The 22,987-nt window shown below is 28.4% G+C and overlaps 3 protein-coding genes across 3 annotated transcripts; 2 read left to right on the top strand and 1 right to left on the bottom strand.

Moving 5' to 3' along the window:
- The first annotated feature begins 6,625 nt into the window (after nucleotides 1–6,625).
- On the top strand, nucleotides 6,626–9,619 carry LOC124920250 (shaggy-related protein kinase alpha-like). The gene is made up of 11 exons (XM_047460695.1): nucleotides 6,626–6,793; nucleotides 7,211–7,374; nucleotides 7,474–7,566; nucleotides 7,650–7,982; nucleotides 8,061–8,135; nucleotides 8,224–8,280; nucleotides 8,361–8,552; nucleotides 8,633–8,728; nucleotides 8,891–8,974; nucleotides 9,080–9,182; nucleotides 9,271–9,619. The coding sequence occupies exons 2-11, from the start codon at nucleotides 7,258–7,260 to the stop codon at nucleotides 9,354–9,356; spliced, it is 1,236 nt and encodes a 411-aa protein (XP_047316651.1). The 5' UTR covers nucleotides 6,626–6,793; nucleotides 7,211–7,257; the 3' UTR covers nucleotides 9,357–9,619.
- Nucleotides 9,620–16,451: 6,832 nt separating this feature from the next.
- On the top strand, nucleotides 16,452–16,880 carry LOC124911896. Its single transcript, XM_047452430.1, has one exon. The coding sequence runs from the start codon at nucleotides 16,452–16,454 to the stop codon at nucleotides 16,878–16,880; it is 429 nt and encodes a 142-aa protein (XP_047308386.1).
- A 1,679-nt stretch (nucleotides 16,881–18,559) lies between these two features.
- On the bottom strand, nucleotides 18,560–22,046 carry LOC124920249 (boron transporter 1-like). Its single transcript, XM_047460694.1, has 10 exons — nucleotides 21,561–22,046; nucleotides 21,382–21,464; nucleotides 21,095–21,287; nucleotides 20,877–21,015; nucleotides 20,627–20,792; nucleotides 20,210–20,550; nucleotides 20,030–20,125; nucleotides 19,489–19,946; nucleotides 19,140–19,407; nucleotides 18,560–19,054 (listed from the first exon to the last, which is right to left on the bottom strand). Exons 1-10 carry the CDS (start codon nucleotides 21,662–21,664, stop codon nucleotides 18,764–18,766), a joined length of 2,139 nt encoding a protein of 712 aa, XP_047316650.1. The 5' UTR covers nucleotides 21,665–22,046; the 3' UTR covers nucleotides 18,560–18,763.
- Between the last annotated feature and the right edge of the window lie 941 nt (nucleotides 22,047–22,987).

The raw sequence follows: 22,987 nt of genomic DNA, 5'->3' as shown, positions 1-22,987 counted from the left end.
GATTCATCTATAGACTTAAAGAAGCATCTCGTTAGTGATACCACAAATTTTACAAAATAATAATTCTCTCTTTTGGTTTTGAGGTGAATTTAATTGATTATTTGTGTATCACATGTTCAGTTGGAGTAAACGTCTATTTATGGTTTTATTATGGGTGACATTTTGTTTGTCACAAATTTTGCTTGACATTAAGTAGCCAATACTTACGAGATATTTGAAAAGAACGAAGAATTAAATGCTCACATATAGAAAGTCGGAAAGTCTTGAGATCATTGAGTATTCTGACTCCGATATTACGGGATGCCAAAATAGTATGAAATCTACTTCGGATAATATTTTTCGCTAGCTGGTTTTGTCGTTTCTATCCACTATTGCAGCGAAATTTATGACATGTTAATAGACATCAAATTAAGTGATTTTGACATCAAGTTTATTTAATGAAAGAAATGATACAAAGTGGATAGATTTCTATAAAATATATATGTACAAACTCTATGGTTATGAACCTATTGGCAATAGGTTTATCGTCTAATGTCTTTCATAAGGATATTGCTCGTATGAGTGTCGTAGAGATCAACGATCTCTAACTTCAGTGGGAGTTTGTAATTTTGACATCTTCCAGTTTAATTATTTTATAGATATTTATAAAGTTTTTATTCTGATCAGAACTTAAGTATTATTCAGTTCATTACACTTTGTATAATTATGTTTAAAGTATGATCTCACTAAAGTTAAGTAGGACCAGTTGAAAATTGACATGAAAAGATCACCTTGCATGAAATTTTCATTCCTCACATTCATGATATGATTTGTCAATTAATTGTATTGATTTATGTGATCATTGTTGGGTCTAGTTGTGCTTAAATACAACGACGAGCTCTTTGGTCCTATATTGATATAATTAATTGATAAAATTGTTTATACAACATATGATTAAGATGACATAAAACTTCAGGCGCATTATGGTTGATACATTTATTTTTGTACATACGTGACCCAGTGGGAGATTGTTGGAATTTTTAGGGTCACTTGTATAATAAATAATTGTGCATGTGTCATATTTAATATAAGCCAAAATAATGTGATCTAATGTGAAATTAAGTTTATGGCTTATGAGTGTATTTGTCATGAAAATAAAGTGAGGATACCTAAGTGACATTTCTAATTTTATGAAGGGGCTAAATTAGAAATTGTCAAACTATAATAACTAACTTATTGTTGGTTATATGTAACGGTAATGGTCCCCATTTGAAGTAATGTCAATTATCCTTTGCGTCCCCATCAACAGAGAGAGAAATCCATTGACTTACTCATCAAATGGAAGAACCATTCCATATAAGGAAAGTTTAAGGAAAGAATCATTCAATCCATTCAAAGTTTAAGGAAATAGAAGATTTACTATTCATGCGATTAATTAAGGTACGCTTCCGCCGCAATCAGAATTTAATTTCTCACACATTAAATTAGGATCTAATTAGGATAATTCTAATACCAATACCAACTAGCATATATTTCGTGCATTTGCACGAGTATTGATATAAAAAATCTTGAAAAAAATATTATGGTAAAAATGTGATAGCATTTTTAATTTTAATTTTAACCGTTTTAAGTTTATGGGCAGGTCAACCCACAATCCGACCAAAGTATCTATTTACTCTCATATATATCCAAATTAACCACAGTTCTTGACCCGGCAATCCGGACACTTTAAAAATTAAGCATCATTATATATATATATATAAATTAGTTATTTAAAAAATTGAACTTATATTATTAAAATGTCCCGCGTTCATCAAATTTGGTGTTAAATTTAAAATATAAAGTGTTATTAGGCTAGTTAGTTAAAGAGTTGTACTTGTTTTTGTTAGATTGCAAATTCAAAACATACATATATCATTTTTAATTTTATTTTAAACCGTTTAAAGTTTATGGGCGGGTCAACCCAAAACCCACCCAAATATCCATTTACTCTCACATATATATTCAAATTAACCACAGCTTTCGACCCGGCAATCCGGACACTTTAAAAATTAAGCATCATTATATATATATATTAGTTAATTAAAAAGTTGAACTTATATTGTTAAAATATTCCGCGTTCATCAAATTTGGTGTTGAATTTAAAATATAAAGTGTTATTAGCCTAACTGCTTAAAGAGTTGTACTATAATTGTTTTGTTAAATTGCAAGTTCGAAACATACCTATAGCATTTTTAATTTTTTTAACCGTTTTTAAGTTTATGGACGGGTCAGCCCAAATCTCACCCAAGTATCCATTACTCTCACATATATATCCAAATTAATCACAACTCTCGACCAGACAATCCGGAAACTTTAAAATTTCAAAGTTATCAAACACAACTTTAAACTTAATAAAAAATAATATATATATATATATATATATATATATATATATATTTATTTATTATCTAAATTTAATATCAAATTTATCTAACCAAAGCATCAAGTAAAGCAACGACCCAATAATTGATTGTGATCGAAAAATTAAATTTCATTTAGTTGATTGATGAATTATTATTTTGAAAATAGTCAAATCCCAAGTAGATCCAACTCAGCCATATTTTATTTTCAAAGGACCCAATAATTGCATCTTGTAATATATGGTCGGCGTTTTGGTTATTAGCCGTTTGTTTATTTTAGCTGTTAGATATATTATTTTAAAATAATGAAATCCTTATTCCTTAGACATTCACTTATTATTATTATTCCAAATTACATGACTAATCTCGAATTATTTCGATTGTTTACCTTTAACCATCGAATTATATTTTGAAACAAACTGCCTTTCAAATTTTCATAAAGATCACTAATAACTATTCTATCAACTTTTTCCATTATATTTAGCGGGATCTAACTAAAATGACCTTGTCTATTGCATAATCACATTGCAAGTTATATATATTACTCTCAAAATGATTTAAGATGTGTAGTTTATATATATATTTTTAATTTTCTTTTTCAATAGCAGAGGTTGTGAAGGTACTTAGAATAGAAAAACAGGAAAAACTGAACGACCAGCCAAAATCTGTTCATAAATAGTAGAATAATATGGAGGCATATACTGACAATCAAGTAATGAATTGTTGTTTACCATAGAAAAGATATAGCTTTAAAATTCAAGATTACTTAAAATTTGTAAGTGATGAGGAGGTAGCAACAAATGCATAATAATAAACAGAGGGAAGTAGGACAATCAATTCTTATTGCGGAAATGTCAAAATAATAGCGACCTTATTACGGAGCATCACTGAGTCCCCAAGCTGATTGATTATTTGGGTCGAAGGTTGATTAATTGATTAGTTGGAGAATTTTTAGTTAGATGCGTTATATTTAATGGAAAAAAAAATTAATAGAAGGCTTTTTGATGATCTTTCTAAAAGTTTGAGGGTCAATTTATTTTAAAAATTAATTTGAAGGCTAAAAAGTAACCAGCAGAGTAATTAAAGAGCCACTTAAGTAATTTGTCCCTATTTTATTATTGTTATTATTATTATTTTATGTTAGAAGATAGCATGACTCACGTGTCTTCCATTTCAATTTAAGACGTTTTAATTGAGAATCAAATTCGTAACTTTATGTGGTTAGACTTTTCACATAAAAAGAGTAAAAAACAATAATTTATGATATATAGCCATTGCAAACATTTCCTTCAAATGTTCTTATGTTTCTTTCGCCCTATATCATATCATAATAAGGCAATTCTAATCATTCTTAGAATCTTGTATAAGGTAACCAATCAATTGATTCTAAAATTATTCAATTGGCTGTGATATAACACAATTCATTTTGAATACCTCACAATTCATATTTTATCTGGTATGTAAGTCAAAAATCAAAATCAAATTATGTTTGGTAAAAAAAAGTTCATTTATATTTTTCATCAGCTTTTTACATAAAAAAAAAATAAGAAGTTTATCTAATTCAATCAAAAGTTATTTTAATCTTTTTTTTTTTTTTATGTTATTAGGATTATAACAAAATACTAATTTTTAAATAATTTATATTGTGATTTCAAATTGCTTTTATACTTTAAATTATAATATTGTGTGAATACCATAAGAAAAAATAGTTTAGTTGGACTTGTTTCTTTTATACTCTACCAATGAGAATATATAAATATGCATACTTCAAAATAACTCATATATTATTTTTTTAAAATAAAATTAGGTTGTGAAGAAATTAACAAAAGAATTAACTGTAATTAGGTTTTCATGGCCTTGGTGTACCTACTCAATTAAAACAAATGGTTGTTTTACTTTTAAACATTGACCAAACAATAATTAATTTAGATTCGTTCCTAAGGGCTACTATGATCTTGGTTTTTTTAAGACTTTTATGATTTTTTTCTAAAAGGTCATTGTTTAATAAAAACACATAGATTATTTGAGATTGGTTTAAAATAAGATTACTAAATTACCTCCTTATATTTAAAATTTAAATTTAAAAAAAATATATATTTTAATTGATAAAATAAGTAATTTGATTAGAATGAGTCTATAAGTTATATCAAAATTTTCAGTATATAAAAAATAATATTAATATATTATCAAAATTTTAATATATCATAATTTCAATAGAAATTTTAATAAGATATGATACGATATTTTACTGTTCATACCAAAAAATATATTTTTTTAATTGGAGAACTATTGGAGATAATAAAATAGTACAGAAAGAGAGATAGATATAAGAGAGACAATATATATTTTGATAATAGTCTTCAAAATAAGAAATAAAATAAATATTTTGAAAGTTGAGTTTTAAATTCGTTAAAAGAAGAAAATAAATATGTTAAAATTATATAGAAAAGATAAATACCTTCAAATTTAAATCTCAAAATAGACCTAGAGAAATAAATAAATTTATAAAATTAGTGAATATATTCTTGAAAAAATGAGAATTAGGGCTTAATTATTTATAATTTGAATAGTTGTTATTTATTTAGTGTGTTTTTATCAAATTATTTCTTAGGAGTATTATATATATATTTTTATATTTTTATTTTTTAAAAAATATTTCGGTATATACAAAATATTAAAATTTGAAAATTTTATATCAATACCTATAATTTCGATATCAATACCATACTTTACCTATTTTTCATTTTCAGTATACCTAAAATTTTAATATATATATATATATTTTTTTATATTTTACGGTATTTTATTTTTGATATTTCAAAAATTATTAATAATTTTCCTCTACATTTTATGATTAAAATAATATTGAGCTTCCAAAAAAAATTACTTAACAAACCCAAATCAAATTAACTCTTAGATGTTAACAAATCATAGCCAAATCTTAAAGCTTATCTTCCATAACCCTGAACTATAGGGGTATATATGGTCATTACTCATTAATCTCATCTCCCCTTTTTATAAGTTTTTAATTTTGATGATTCACAATTTTCATAGGATAATTCAAATAAAATATATATTCTAATAGACATTTGATTCTTTATAAGAATTTTAAACTACAAAAAGAAAGTAATGCATGTTATTTATGAGAAAGAACTGTTTCTAATTTTACAATTTCTTACCAGATTAAACTTACACTTTTTATTATCTTAAGAGTTAATTTCACATTAAGAAATTTAATAAATAGATACATTTTTTTTAGTATAAAATTATTCAATCTCAATTTAAAAAAAATAAGGACATATCTATTTGATATATAAAAAAATGTTTTAAAAATAATTATAAATGTTGTTAAAAACATTAAGATAACATATTTAAATAACTAAACCCAACAAATATCATTCTACTCCCCTTTTCGTCTGTTATATTACTTAATTTTTTAATAAAATTACTAAAATATCTTATATTTTTTATTTTATTGTTATATATTATTACATTTAAAGCCTTATTTCGAGTTTTTACAAAAAATTATGAAAGAGAAAATTTGAATGATGAGTGATAATTTTAAAAAATAATAATTATTTTTGGTAAAAAGATTTAAAATATTAATATATATAATAAAATAAAAAATAATAATTTAAAATAAAAAATATTTTAGTATTTTGAATAATGAATTGAATTATATAATTGATAAAACGAGAGTGAATTGATGTTTAATTTGTAGGAGAATTTTTTAAAAATCATACCAAACCAGCTAACCCATATGTCAATTCAAGATTTATCCATACCGAACCCTAAGTTTTTTTACCCTCAAAAATCTTAATCCTTACCTGATTTTCTTCTATGTAAAAGATTTATCACAAAAATAGGTGGTAAAATGTGGTGAAAAAAGTTACCCTAAAATTACCCTTGAAAACGAAAGCCACCCATTAGTCTAGTTACCATATAGGACGGCAATAGAAGCTAACCCATATGTCAATTCAAGATTTATCCAAGGGTAAAGTGGACTTTTATTTTTGAGTGTTGTTGAGGATTGATTTCATTCATGGTTGGTCATATGGGGGGAGTGGTGGGACTAGCTGGTTAGTGGTAGGAAATTTGTAAAAGTGTGTTTGCGTTGAATGGTCAAAAGGGATACAGAGATAAAGGAAGAAACTTTAATATATTAGGCTCTTTCTGTTGACTGTCAAAGGAAAAAAAAGCATCTGCGACCGAGCAAAAGTAGAAAAACTGCAACTTTGCCCTCAATTTCTCATCTCTATCTAAACACCTCAGATTTCTGTACTTTTCCCTCACAGGAGAGAAGCTATTCAAGTTTGTGGGTTGGTTGGTGGGATCCATTTGTCATCGTCTTCCCTAATTTCTGACCATTTTCATTCTGTAATCTCTGCTTCAGTTTTCGTTTGGTTGGTTGGGTATGCTCTCTCCCTTTCTCTTTGTCTATTCTAGAGGTTTCATTTGCCTCAGTTTTTGTCCTTGTTAGCTCCTCGATCTTTCCTACCATTTTGGAGATCTTTCTCGCACTGTCAATTTTAAGTTCTTAAATCCTACTGTTCTTCTATGGAATATTTAACTCAAGATCAAAGTAGGGTTTTCTTGTCTGATTCCCAGCTTTTTGAAAATAAAAACCCAGTTTCAAGATTTCAGCATGCAAATTCTATGTGGGTTTTGAACAAATCTTCTAAAGTGATTATAGACAAGAAGTATCTTTTGTAGAGAAATAGAGATCTGTAAATATACTCCCTTTCAGATTCTGAATTAATGATTTTTTTTTTCCTTTTCTATCTTGTCATAGATCTGTAAATAATTTTCTATTTTCTTTTATTGAACAGAGGAAACAATTTCAAATCTCTGGTGCTTGATCTTGCTTGCTACATAGATGGCTTCTATAGCTGTAGAACCCATATCCGGATTAAGACAACCTTCAAGAAATGCAGCAGCTGCTGCTGATAAGCTTCCTGATGAGATGAATGACATGAAAATTAGAGATGAAAAGGTACAACCTTATTTGAAATCCATGTTTCTCTGTATTCTGATGAATCTGGTTCATTTTCATTTGAATTCACCCAATATTTGTCTGTCTTGTTTGTTATAGGACATGGAAGCCACTGTAATTGCTGGAAATGGTGCAGAAACAGGACATATTATTGTCACCACCATCGGAGGAAGAAACGGCCAACCTAAGCAGGTATATATATATATGTCTGGTTTTCAATTTTCACATATTAGTACTTTTAGCTAATACATGTTGTAATTTTGTTTCTTCTCAAGACAATTAGTTATATGGCTGAGCGAGCAGTAGGACAAGGTTCGTTTGGAATAGTTTTTCAGGCAAAATGTTTAGAGACCGGCGAGACAGTCGCGATAAAGAAAGTCCTGCAAGACAAGCGATACAAGAACAGAGAGCTACAAACGATGCGATTAATTGACCATCCGAATGTAGTTTCGTTGAAACATTGTTTCTTCTCTACAACCGAAAAGGAAGAACTGTTTCTGAATCTGGTCTTGGAATATGTCCCTGAAACTGTTCATCGCGTTATTAAACATTACAATAAGATGAACCAAAGAATGCCCATGATCTATGTTAAATTATATACCTTTCAGGTATTCAAAATTGTTTAATTATCTCATATGTAGAAGTCTGAATTATAAATTTTAAAAGGTTAATTATGTAATTTTTAGATATTTAGAGCCCTTGCTTACATCCATGGTGTTCTTGGAGTCTGTCATAGAGATATCAAACCTCAAAATCTTCTGGTAAGCTATAGCCCAGTTTGGATCATGTTTTTTCTTCATTTTTTCTTTATATTGTTATATAACAATCTTGAATTTGCTCTTCCTACAGGTTAATCCACATACCCATCAAGTGAAACTGTGTGATTTCGGAAGCGCTAAAGTCCTGGTTCGTGATTTTTCTCTTCGTTTCTTCAAAAAATTATTGATTTTCGATTATTAATGATATTGGTTGGTTGGATTTGACAGGTTAAAGGGGAACCAAACATATCTTATATATGTTCAAGATACTATAGAGCACCTGAGCTTATATTTGGTGCTACTGAATACTCAACAGCTATTGATATTTGGTCTGGCGGTTGTGTTATGGCCGAGCTTCTTCTTGGACAGCCTCTCTTTCCCGGTGAGAGTGGAGTCGATCAACTGGTCGAGATCATAAAGGTGAATCATCAATCGTTGATATTTTTAAATATTTTTTTATGGTTTCTGTATAATAAACACTATGATTATGGATTATACAGGTATTGGGTACTCCAACTAGGGAGGAAATTAAGTGCATGAATCCAAACTATACAGAATTCAAATTCCCACAGATTAAAGCTCATCCATTGCACAAGGTATGTGAATTCATTCTAATTGATAATTTGGACAATTATAGTTATATTTCCAAAATTTAGATGAATTTTAAACCATATTAATTTTCATTTAGAAAATGACCCAATTTAGTTTTGCAATCTTTTGTTTTCTTTTGCAATAATATTCAATAAACGTGTTTTCAGATCTTCCACAAGCGCACGCCTCCGGAAGGAGTGGATCTGGTGTCGAGGCTGCTGCAATACTCTCCTAGTCTTCGTAGCTCAGCGGTGAGTATATATATATTAAATGAACAAGATTTCTGTCTATTTTTTTAATCTATATCTAGATACTAAGAAAAATCTATTTATTTGTGTTTTGTTATAATAATGCAGATGGAGGTATTGATCCATCCTTTCTTTGATGAGCTCCGTGACCCAAATACCCGATTGCCAAATGGGCGTTTCCTTCCTCCTTTGTTTAACTTTAAACCTCAAGGTAAGTAACAATGAGAATTATGATTTACACATCGGGTAATTTGATAATAATAATAGAGTCTGATATTTTTACTGTTTTTCTTAACCAGAACTGAAAGGTGTTCCGACAGAAATACTGGTGAAGTTGATTCCGGTTCATGCGAGAAAGCAGTTGAGTTTTCTAGGATCGTCGTGAAATGAAGCTGTTAATTTGTCTTCTTGTTGTTGTAGTTAATATGCAAGTAATGTAATACAATTACTATTACTAGTGTTCAACTCTTGTGTATAAACTATAAAATGATACGTTTTGATGTAACCTAGTCTCTTTTATTATTATTCTTTTTTATTTAGAAAAGAAGATTATGAGTGTGAATTTTGTAGTGGGAGATGAAGTTTAATTTTCTGCTACAAATAGTTTATTTATAAATATCATGTGGATTGATGTTCATTTAAGGATAACAGGTTTTGTAATTCTGTATTCCGAGTTCAGAATAAATCAGATCATATGTAAGATTTTATTTATTGATTTTATCAGATTTAATCTCTATAACAAGTTGTTTGTGCTTAAGATTTTTTATATTTCTTTTGAAAACATAATTATTCATTTAGAACTCCCCTTCAACTGTGCACATTTTTTAAACTTGAAAATAGAGTAAAACAAAATCAGGAAATAATATTTATCATTCCTTTTATTTATTTATTTATTTATTTTGCTAACTTGATATTTCTTCCCTTGATTATTTAACAAGTTGAGATAAATATTAACTCAAATATTTATTTAGCATTGTAGATGTAAATGAGTTTTGGAAAAATAAAATGAGATCTTGATTTTTTAGTAGTAAAAATTGTAATATTTTTTGTTTAATGTAAGATGTTAATATTATTCACAATGATTTTTTTCCACTTAAACTATTTATTAGACATAAACTATTTTAGTGACTTAATAAAATTTGTATTATTATTATTAAAAAAATTAGTTTAAGTATGACATCTCAACAAATAAAAATCATGATTTATATTGACACCGATATCCACTCAATCATGCTCACTATAATCATTTGATATTATTATTTATCTTAAAATTGTCCATAAAATATACCAAATAGGCTCGTTTATTTATTTATTGAATGGTTATATAAGTTTATTTATAATTATAATTTATTATTATATATTTTTTCACCTTTATATACTCTCTTTCTCCGACTCAATCATTTAATTGTCCATTCATTTTTTTTTCCACCCTTTTCTACACTTTGTTTCATTTCAATTGTAATCCATTTTTTTGATAACTAAATAAACTAGTTTGGAATTTAAAAAATCACAATGTAATTATATTTCATATTTTATTTAATTATTTTATATATTAAGATATATATTATAAATAATAATTAAAAATATATTTAAAGGTATATTTTATTATTATAATAATTTTATATAAATACTAGAAATAGATGAAATATAAAGAATAAAATAATTAGAAAAAGATTAAATAGATGATAAAAAATGAATAAATTTATTAGAAATGAATAAAATAAATGAAAAAGAATGAACAAAAAAATAGGATACAAATTTAAGATTCTAGTAGAAGGATTTTATCAAATTTAGACTTCTCTTATTTTTGTGTCATTTTTAGAACTCTAGTTATAATATTTGGTTAAATATAATATTCCTCACTAACATCCATTAACACCGTTAATTAATTTTTAATTTTTATTTTGTTTTGTCATCTTATTTTTTATTACTTATCATCTATTAATATTTTTTAACTTTAAAATTTAAACTCTCTCCCTCTTTCCCAACACTTCAGGTTCAAACTAACTGATACCATCGTAGGTTCTATAATCCATGCTTACTTGCTCTACATATTGAAGTAAACAGATTGTATTCGATTTACTGGCCGAGATTGACGAGTTTTCCCCGCCATTTTCATCTAGAATGCGAGCCTCCATGCTAGTGATGGATGAAGAAGACAAAGACGCAACAACAACTTTCCCTATTTTGCTGATTCTCTGCCTTGCAGAAGCCTTGTATGCTCTTTTCTTCTTCCTAACTGATCCCACTAGTATAAATTAGCCTCAGAATCAATATAGAGTAGTTCAGTGCCATATAGATAGCATCAACATATGCCTCATTAGTGCCCCTTGTTTGTCATCTAATTTGTAAACTACCAAAAACAAGGGGAAAATTGAAGTTAAGAATTATTTGGATAGAGAAAGTGAGAGTAAATGTTGGAAACAATATATTGTAGAAAGATTCAAGTAAATTAGTGGTTGAGATTGGTGAATTCATTAACACCTAAACGATTCAGAGCATTTTGGCAGGGTATAGTGGGATATCTGTTTTGAGATTCTTCTTAAAAGAGAAAAGCAAATAGCGAAAAGAGAGTGAGTGTGTGTGAGTTAGATATGGTTAACAAGAGAATATAACACAACAGAACGCATTCTCTTCTATAGTTAGGGTTTTAATTTTGCTATGTAAAAGCTTTAGATCTAACGAAAGGAGACAACATTTGCAAAAACATCTTGGAACTAGAACATTTTGTGACTGGAACTGAAGATACAGAAAGATATACAAATATTTGTGGCAGCAGAAATTGAAATTGCAGTGATCCGTATAAACGAAATGGATTAGAGAGAGGTCCACACTTGGTATTTTGTATAACAGCTCAACCGAAGGATTCTCGGGATTCAAAACATCGTTTTTCTGTCTATGAGAGAAATACGACCGAAAACAATTTATAATAGCGGTTCGAAGAGGGAAGTTATTAGCGGAAATAGGTGGGGAAGCCCCTGGTGGTGGTGGTAGTGATCGTGGAGGAGGAAAGCAACAAATGTGAGAGGGAGTGGTAAGAAAATAATAATTTGAGTTTATAATAATGACGTATATAAAAATAATAAATAAATTAAATAACAACTTAAATAATTTAACTGAAGTATTAGATATGACCAAATATTGTAACTAAAATTCTTAAAATGATAAGAAAATAGGAGAGACTTAAATTTGACAAAATCTTTTAACAATAATTCTAAATTTATCATTAATATCAATAAAAAAATATTTAAAAGAGAGAAAAATATCAAGATTATAAATTTAAATATTAAGGAGGGAGGTAGAAAGAAATTGAATTTAAAGGCAAAAATATATTTGATTATAATTTTATAACGTGAATTTATTAAGCAAAATTATTTATCAGCTTGCTTTTTATGTAAACTCCGAATCAAGGCGCTGAATCAAACTATGCCAATAAAATGGAAAATAACAGCCAAAAAAAAGTTAGCCTGCACAAATGAGATTAGCTTGGACTTTTCAGAATCCTATTATTATTTGATATTATTAAAAATTTTATAAAAATAAAAAATTGGTCACATTCATTCTTATTTAAAAAAAATTGACCTATAAACTAGTTTGATATCGGTTTTCTAGTATTCTTTTTCCATTTAATCAGCTTTTAACTTTTTTTTTATATAACTATCATTTTAACTATTGATTAGATCGGTTCATTCTAACAATTAAAAATACTAAAATTTAAATACTTTATTTTCATTAAATTTAAATAAAAAATATATTTTAATAATTAAATTAATTAAAAACTCAAATAACTTATATTTTAATAAACATATTATTAATGTTATTATTATTATTATTTATATAACTCAAACAAACAAATAATATAAAAAAACTCACATAACAAAGATCAAACAAGCTATATAGGCTAACAACAGTAGTATATGAGATACGACGAAACAATAAATGAAATGATTAATCATTATTTTTTGCTATATAACTTCAACCTGAACTGTATACTTTTCAAACTTCAATTCTCACCATGGAAGATGCAGAGGAGAGAGAAAGTAAGAAAATGAAACTTACTATCCAAATTCTCGACAACAATCTGAAGAGTTTTGACGATGAACAAGAAGAAGAAGAAGAAAAGAAGATCCAAACTTTCTTCAATCTCATAAAAAACATGGAAAGTGCTCGACATGGCATAATCAAGTTGAAGAAGATGAAGAAGAATAATACTGAAGATGAACTAGTGTTTGATTCTCATGACTTCAAACCAAAACGTCCGGTGGACGTTACCGGCACTTCTGCCGTCTCCGGCGTAAGCATGATCAAAGATGTAACCCAAACAGACCCAGAAGAAATAGATCTTAAGCTTTCACTGTAATTTCTGTACTTTTTATATTTCATTATTATTATTATTATTTCTTTTTGTTGGATTTGAGAGATTGGGTTGTGTTTGATGATGGCAATTATTAGACTTTTAAAATGATTATATAGAGTTTGTTCAGCTTAAATTTTTCTCTACTTATTTACCTTTTCCTTTTTATATTCATAAATTTATTCAGATTATTCATGTTGGGTTTAAAAAAAAATGTTATTATAATAAATTGAAATTAAAATTATAATTTGAATATATATTATCTATATTAGTAAGATATTAGTTTTACGAGTTTTTTAAAAAAAAAATCATACAAAATCAAACATCATTTCACTCCCATTTTATTCATCACATTATTTAAATTATTAACCAAAATATTAAAATACTTTTTATTTTAAATTATTATTATTTATTTTATTTATATATACCAATACCTTTTAATTTTTTTTTTATAAAAAATAATCATCATCTCTTAAAAATCATTAATAATCATTATTTTTTCTCTACTTAAATTTTATACAAATCTCAATTCGAACCAACTCTAAAATAACTTATTTGTAAAAATAAAATTCATAAAAAAAAAAATAATATATATGTTTTACATTTTAACTTCTTAAACCAAAAAATAAAATGGGTCCACATGGAATAGCTAAAAAATTCAATGAATGAATGATTAATTGATTCAAAATATTAATTTTCTAAATTTAAAAATAAAATATCGATTTTAAAATGCTAATTTTTTTAATTAAAAAAAAAAAAAAGTCAATTATTCGACAAGTTAACTTACTATAAAAGAAAGTCAGTTCAACATTTGAACTTTTTAAATTATAAAAACAATTATAGGTTAAACTCTTTAACTTCTTATCAAATAATAAAATTATAAAATATTTTGTTTATAAAATATAAAATTTTAATTATTAAAACTACAATTTAAACTATAAAGACTGAGATTAGAACTATAAATTTTTAAGTTTGAATTTTATTAAAATTCCATTTTAGTTCATAATATTAAATTTTAAATTGAAATTACATTTACAATATAATTTCTAATTCCATAACTATGAAGCACAAGTTATTTGAATAACACATTACTTATTTAAATAATTCACTATGCTTTCACATATTTCTTGGACAATCAAACAAATTAATTTATAAATTAAAATATATTTATTTATATTTTAAACAAGTATTTTATTTATTAAATATTAATTAATATCATTTAATTCACTTCACCAATAATACAACTCAAATCCAAACAAGACCTAAGTATTTTTTTAAATAAGACAGATCAAAGAAGGTCCATAATAAATTCTTTAATAATGCGCGACTTTTGCAAGACTTTTGTTCCATAGTAACAGTCTTCGTCAATTTATTTAAACACAGAGCTTTGTTTGGTTTTCATTTTACTTTGAAGAGAGTTGTCTTTTATTTTATATTAAAACAATACACACTAGAAAGACAATTGGGCGAATAGGTTTAGAGAATAAACATACGTTTCCGAATTGTTCTACTTTGGATCGAGAATTTCACATGAGACAAACATCGGAGTTCAGAAAATCTCTGTGAGAAACCGTTATAGTTATAAACGATAAAAATAATATTATTTATCCATATAAAACTATTTTAACTAAAATAATTTATAAAACACATAACCTAAATAATTTAGCTTTGGGGAGGATTCATAACAAAAAATAAAAATAATTAATTACGGTTAAATCAAAAAAAATTATCTTAAACAAATTCACATATTTAGATTAAGTTGTATTTCTAGTATATACCAAACAAGACTTAAAAGAGAGAGAATGAGATAAACCAAAATTATTGAGTCTAAATCCTAATTTATGGAACTTATGGACATTTATTTCAACTTTAATAATTTTTTTCTCCGGTTGAGGACTTTTAAAATATAATTAAATTTATAAAAAAATATATTACAGAATGATGACGAAATAAAAAAAAAATTAGTATATTTTCAAATCCACTCAATTATTCCATCATGACATTGAGAGTTTATTCAAAATTTTCAAATAAGTTAGGTGCATCTTTTATTCATCAAATCAACTAAGGCCTTATTCAAATTAGGGTTTTTAAAAAAATTTAAAAAGGGAAAAAAATAATGATTGATGATAATTTTGAAGAAGTGATAATTATTTTTTATAAAAAGACTTAAAGATTATTGATATATGAATAAAATAAAATAAAAATTTTAAATAGAAGATATTTTATTATTTTAGTTAATAAAATGAGTGATATGATTGTTGAGGAACGATGAATTGAAAAATTGATTTTGGATAAATATTTTAAAAACCTAAACAGAACAAGGTCTAAATATTTATTAAAATAACAAAAAATATTATATATTTTTTTAAATAAATAATAAATATTCATTTTAAACGAATCAGCAGAGTGACATCATCCTACAACCACTCTATGACACCATTTTAAGGTTTGTTTGAAATACACTTTTGGTTAAAGTCAAATAATCTTTTTGATAAATAATAATATCTTCAACCCACTATAAAATTTAATAAAGTTCCATTAAATTACTCTACATAATCAAATTATAGTTTAAAAAAAACTAATAATTGAGCAATCACATAGAGGATATCCACCTCTTGTTTCCGATATACTAGAAGAGAGAATGATTTTATTTTTTTTATTTTTTTATTTTTTTAATCCTTAACATTTATAATTATATCACTAATTTAATTATCGAATTTCAGCCACCATTAATTCGTTGTTTGAATTGTTAATACAAAATATTGTTTCATATAATTTTAATAATAAAAAACTTCAATTATCATAATAAAGAACTTCAATTAAACAATTGGGCTAATAATATAATAATAATATTATGTTTCTCTCAATTATTTAAAAACCCTTTTAGAATAATTTATCAAAGATATAGAGATGAATGTGAATTCCAAACAAGGCATAAAAATTAAACATAGCTTCTTTGAAGCATATGTTGTTAGGTCTTGGTCTTTTAATAAATAAATAAATAAAAAAGAATCATTTCTCCGTTGCCGTCCATAGAGAATATCTTTTTATCACGGCTATATTTTCTATAAAGATTTCAAGAGTTAATATTTCTCCATTCAGTTCATCAATTTCTGAAAATTCAATATGAAAATTCACCAAGAGAGAGATAATAATCATAATAATCATCATCAACGTGAATCAGCGCCGACGAGAGATGACATAGATACAGACGAGATGGAGAAATTCTTCGCGATTATAAGGAATTTTCATCAAGCGAAAAATCGCCGGAAGGAGGAACTTCTTAGAGATAGACGTGATCAAGTAGCGAAGAATCATCGGCCGGAATTCAAGAGGATTAAGAAATCATCAATAACGGATACAGATGATCAGGATTGCTTTCAAAAGGAACATTTTGCTGTTGAGATCGGATCTGGAGATCAGACTTCGATAATGCTTAATCCTCCATTGAAGAAGATGAAATGTTCTGGAAGAAGAAGCAGTAACCGTCGATTGGTAGAAGATGAAGAAGAAGAAGAGGTGGAGAATGGTTTAGATCTTAAACTTTCGCTTTAATTAAGATGTTAAGTTTTGTGCTAGATTGATTCAGCTATTTGTAACTAATTACTCCAACTTATTCTTATTAAATGTTCTAAACCATTGAGAGAAATCAAAAAATAAATCTAGTATGTGCAAAAATCCTACAAAAGAGAGTATTTCAAATTGAACCTTTGATGTTATATATATATATATATATGCAATAACTTATTCTACACAATTACAACTAATCAAGTTTATAACCCAATCAAATTATTCCTTTTTCCTATTTCATTTTTGTCATCATCGGTGATTGATCGATCAGGTTTGTTCATGCTCTTTGAAATTCCGCCTCGATTCGGCTCCTCTCGACTGTGTTTGGGCATGGAGATAGGCCGATTTTTAATCGACGCATTGACTTGGTTCTCATTTCTTAGGTTTTGTGGGGGCACTATTGATTTGTTCGGAAAATTTGAAGAAATGATCATAATAATGACCGCATTTTAGGAAATGATCTAGGCCGGATAAAGTTTGCAAAACTGACTTTTCGGCATGTACAAAGTCCAAAATACCCTTTCGTGTCACGCGAAACATGTATTCTGGTGACGCAAACAGATGACTTGTGAAATTTTCAGAATGCCCTTAATATTTATTATATTTTCCTCCATTTTTTCCTCCTCTTTTTTCTTCTCAGTTCTCTCTCTTCTCGGTCTTCTCTATAAATACTAAGTAGTGAACAAAACGACACACAACGACGAAGACAACCATGAGCGCTGGAGTCTTTGGTGCTCATATTGTCAAACTTCACAGAGTATTAGAGTATGTTTCATGGAAAAACAATTATTGCGTGACGCGATTGCGTCATAGTTCCAAAAAATGTCATTAATAAACAATATTGAAGCTCAACCAACAAAGTAAACAAAAACATACAAATACATATGCATATACATATATGAATTCCTTGTCTACAATTCAGTCTAGAAACGACTCAAAACCAATAGAGGCACCTATGGCACCAAAGACTCCATTTGCTCACCGAATCTAGGAAGTTTGACGATATGAGCACCAAAGACTCCATTGCTCATGGTTGTCTTCGTCGTTTTGTTCACTACTTAGGATTTAGAGATAAGGGGAGAAGACCGAGAAGAGAGAGAAGAGGAAAGAAAATAGGAAGAAAAAATGGAGGAAAATTTAATAAATATTAAAGGCATCAGGCCACATATTCGCGTCACTGAATGCTTTGCGTGTCAAATGAATATTTTGGTACGAAAATATTATTTTTACAAATTTTATTAGGCCTAAGTCATTTTCCAAAATGCGATTATTATTATAGTCAATTCGTCAAATTTCCTATTTGTTCCTCCTTTAACATGTTTGTATGGAACGTACAATGTTAGAGATTTTTATATATATATATTTTTTATTATTTTAATGAAATAAATTAAGTTAAAACAAAGGTTTACCCAATTAAATTGACCTTTTTTTTTATTTCAAGTAAAACTCGTAACTTAAATGTGTAAAAAAAAAAGAAAAGAAAATAAAAAGCAAAATGTACAAATAAATAAATAATAATAAATCGTTTGTTTCATTCCACTCATTTGGTCCAAAAAGTAGTGAATTGGAATATTTTGATTAGTCTTAGAATGTAAATAGCACACGTTTAATTTTTTAGATTCAATTCAACATTGGATGGTGCCGGATTCCATTAAATTATATTATTTATTAATCCAATACAATAACTATTACAAATAAATAGTCCATAAATGATACTATTAATATTTAATACAATACATTTCCTATTACATATCAGCTTGATTAATTTCTTACATAGTTGACAACCTTAAACAAATATTATAAGAACACAAATAATAGTAGAAAATAAATTAATGCATGCTTCCAATCCAATACAATTCAACAAAGAGTTATGTGTTTGAATCTGTTGAGTTAGCAGGACTCTTTCCGAGTTTCGACGTTCCCACCTCTCCAATTCTCGGGCTTTTCGAGGTACCCTTACGACTTGGACTCGGGACACCCCTAAGCTCGCTAACTCTTGGGCTCTGAAGCCCATGAAGATCCCTAGCCGGAGTTGAAGACGTGCTCGTGACCTTTGGGGTGGTCCCGACTCTAAACTCGCCTCGACTTCTAGTGATCATCTCGTCTAAAATCTCTGCACCATCCGCATAAGAAGGTCTAGCTCCTAGTACTTCCACCTCCTAAGGACATAAAACATCACTTTAAGTTTACTAGCCAAACAATAAAAACAATGACATGATAAACAAGAAAAAGACAAGATCTTACGGCAGTAGATTCGAAAGGCACTGCAGGAGCCTCTTCGTATTCAGCTGCATCGAGATCCTGAAGAAACGCGCCTTTGAAAAGCTTGGGTAAAATGTATTGTCTAACAGGAACTAGAAGCATGATCATCAATGGGAATAGAAGACCAGCTATTGGTACCCATGTTAATCCAAAGCATGCTAATAAGTATGACGTTTGGAATATCGTGAAGAACGCAATCGTCTTAAAAGGAACTGTTTCTACGAAAGTTGCGTGGTACTCCTCCAAGACCCTGCGCATTGAGAAAAAGAAAGAAACACCATCGTTATAATAGAACTGAACTACATCGTTATTTTGTGAAGAAAATTCTTACTTGTATCTTCGGCTGGGGGCAGTGAAGAGAAGCAATATTCTTTCCCAGAATTGGTTTCCGGGTAAGCTTTCGATTGCCATGAAAGCAAAGTATCCCCAAAGAACCGAAGTAGGGATCATCTTGAGTAAAGGCATGGCTGCAACACAACCTCCAACCATGGCTGCTTGAAGCAAGTTGCTTAGACGTTGTTCTTTCACCTCCACAGGCAACAGATCGTCGATCTCCTTCTCAACGTCAAAAACTGTTTCGTCAACAGGGGCGTCAACATAACCAGTGCTCGAAGCTAGCTGAATTGTTGATTCCTTTAGTTCCTTTAATCCTCGAGATGATGTTTCTTGGTAGATTAGAGGAGTCTGCATTTTCTGATAAGCTTCTTGCATATTCCCATATAATTGTCCCAAGCTGGCGTTTTTCCTTGTACTCTCCCGAGCTGTTGAGACCAGTCGATTCCGAAGCAACTGAGAAAATTACCCGTTAAAAAAGGTTTCTTTTGAAAACCACTTATCCAAATGAGATCACGTTTGAAAACAAAAACTAATACCTGGTGTTTGAGAGTTGCCAAACTCTTTGTATGCATGGGGGATTGAGGAATAACCCCGTTAGAAGGAGGTATTCCAATCAAGCCGCACATTAAAGTCTGTCGTCAAGAACTCAAACCTCGTTAAATTCTCAATAAACTCAAACACGAAAAAGAGAATGAATGAAAGAAAGAAGAGAATACCAAGAATCCTAAAAGAAGCAAGTCATAATGAAAAGAAGAAGGCTTTCTAAGATTGAATTCCTTTTGTTGAGCGAGTTGAGAAGCAACACTATGGTCGAAATAGTATAGGACAGCGATCATCGTAGCAGGAATAAAAGCTCCAATTATATAAAGAATCGGCACTTTGAGCATATCCGTGATTACAGTCCAATTATCGTACGCACCAGGCGACCATGGATTCGGGCTAAAAAGCCTACGAGGAATCCCTTTAGGAACGTTTCCGGATGGTATGTAGGAAATAGCAGTCCAAACGAGGACCATAATCGGAACACCATAATCTGCTACAAGACTTCTAAGCCATCCTGTTTGTTACAACAACAAGATCATGAGTGAAAAGTAAAACTAGTCAGGAAGTTGAACTGTTGAACCATCCCTTACCAGCGCCATAGCGCCATGATCTAGCTTTTCGGCTTCTCAATCCAGTCAGAAGTAGGCCAAACGATAGAACCAAAGCAAACATTCCATTTGAAAATCTCCACGACGGTATGAATTCAGTTAAACTTGGATCTTCACGTTTTGGAATGCGAAACTCATCAACTAATCCCTGGAACAAAATCAGATTCAATTTAAGAAAAAACAGAACAAGACACAATCATAATACATATGTTTGTGTTGTTGTTGTTGTTACCTTGATGGCTTGCTGCATGAAAAGCATAGCGATAAGCAAACCGAACAATTCTCCAGCCAAACGGGTAAATCTGTTTATGATCGAGCAAGCACCCAAAATAGACAACAAGAAGAGCAAGATTGCAGTCCAAACACACACCCTGATTCAGTTTTTTAAAAACACCAGTTTAAAACAACATCATATCAAATATTTGATTGTTAGAAACTAGAATTACTTACCATCCTGTCCAAGCTAGGAACAAATTACGACCCAAATCAGCTCTCTCTTTAGCGAAATCATACATGAAGGTGTACATAAGCACGGTTGGTTCAGCAACTCCCAATATAAGCAAAGGCTGTCCTCCGATGATTGAGTGAATGATTCCACATACAGATGTTGATGCCAACGTTTGGACAGCAGTGAGAACTCCATCTACAAAATTGTTGACACAAAACATGTTTGAATTACAAAGAGATCGATCTAGTTTTCGAAAAGATTGTTGATTTCCATGATGATTGATGAATACCAGTGTTCCTTTCCAGTTGTTCCCCAAATGAAATCACTGGGATTGCTGAGGCAAAGAATATATAGGTTGTAGGAGCCAAGATCCTGAAGAACAAAAAAGAAATCCTCAAATCATTACTGTTCATGATTTTGGACTGATTCAACAGAGTAGAAATTCAAATAATAAGAAAAATTACAGACCTGAAACCAGCTCTGATTCCACCAGTCCAGTCTTGCTTGTAGCACTGCAACCTTCCCTTAATGTCGTTCTTGATTCCTCGAAATGGCACAAATGTCTCCTCCATTATATCCTATAAGAACAATAACCCTTTTCTTCTATCTACTTGTGCCAATTATTGATCTTTGTTGGATCACTTCACATTTAGGGAAAAGCTGAGACTGCCATTGACAGAAAATGGAAGAAATTCTACATAGTTGAAGGAAACTTTTAGCGTGAGAAACCCATGATTAAGTACTGTCGACTGTCACTCTCAAATCAGGTTCTTCGGTAAAGAAGAACAGATGGAGAATGTAGCAGAGAAACAATGGCTGCTTCGTGGTTGAGTAATTTCGTAGAACAGTGTGCGTGCAAGAAAGAAGGGAGGAAGGATTCACCTTTATATCAGGCACCAAAAGGGTTAAACTTGAACACAAACACACTATAGAAGAAGTGGTGGGCAAATGGCAAAAGGGTCTCTTGAACAAGCATTTATTTGCACTTCCTCCAACCAAATTAATATATATATAAAAACAAATGACAAGCTGTCTTCCAGTTTTTTTTTCATATTTATTAATTTTTGTAGTGTTCTATAAGTGAAGTAGAACAAACATTTTAAATTAATTTAATCTTAAATATATTCACATTAAATAAAGTGTTGTGAACTTACTTTGATCACGAATAAATTGATTCATTAAAATAAATTATGAAGTTCATTTGAAAATGATTAATAGAAAGAATGTGATACATCTAAAAATATTTATAAATCTATATATACTTAATTTATTTAGAAAAAGTTTTCAAAAATGTTGTTACTGTAAATTTGTAATTAATAAAACTAAAATAAAAATCAATTAAAAATAGGTAGCCAAAAAGTAAAAAATTTATTGTATGAACTACAACTACAACTAAAATAAATAAATAATACATATAATAAACTAATAACTTGTAAAACAAAATTGTAGTTTAAAATCCGTATTACACTAGATCAGGTTGGTAATATATTTTTTCTGGTATAATTAATATATTCTTTTCATAAATTTTTATGTTTCTCAATATAATAAATAAGTATACAATGTATATTATTTATTAATATAAAAGTAACTTTAAGTATTAGTTAAATATATGTTTAATATTTTTATAATTTAATTCTTTTAATTTTTTCTTATTTCATTTTTTATTCATTAATATTTTGAAAAGTAATATAATTATTCTTTAAAAAAATAATAACATAAATTATTATTTTATTTAACAATAATAACATGATATTTTATATAAAAATATAAAAGTACAATAATATTATATTTTAAAATAATAAATATTTATAAATTATTTAAATTATAATACTAAATAAATAAATTATTTTTATTTTAATGTTTAAATATAATATATATATATATTATGTATTTAG

This window comes from Impatiens glandulifera, chromosome 1 (assembly GCF_907164915.1).
Source record: "Impatiens glandulifera chromosome 1, dImpGla2.1, whole genome shotgun sequence".
NCBI classification, from domain to species: domain Eukaryota; kingdom Viridiplantae; phylum Streptophyta; class Magnoliopsida; order Ericales; family Balsaminaceae; genus Impatiens; species Impatiens glandulifera.
This window is presented reverse-complemented; position numbering and strand designations above follow the sequence as displayed.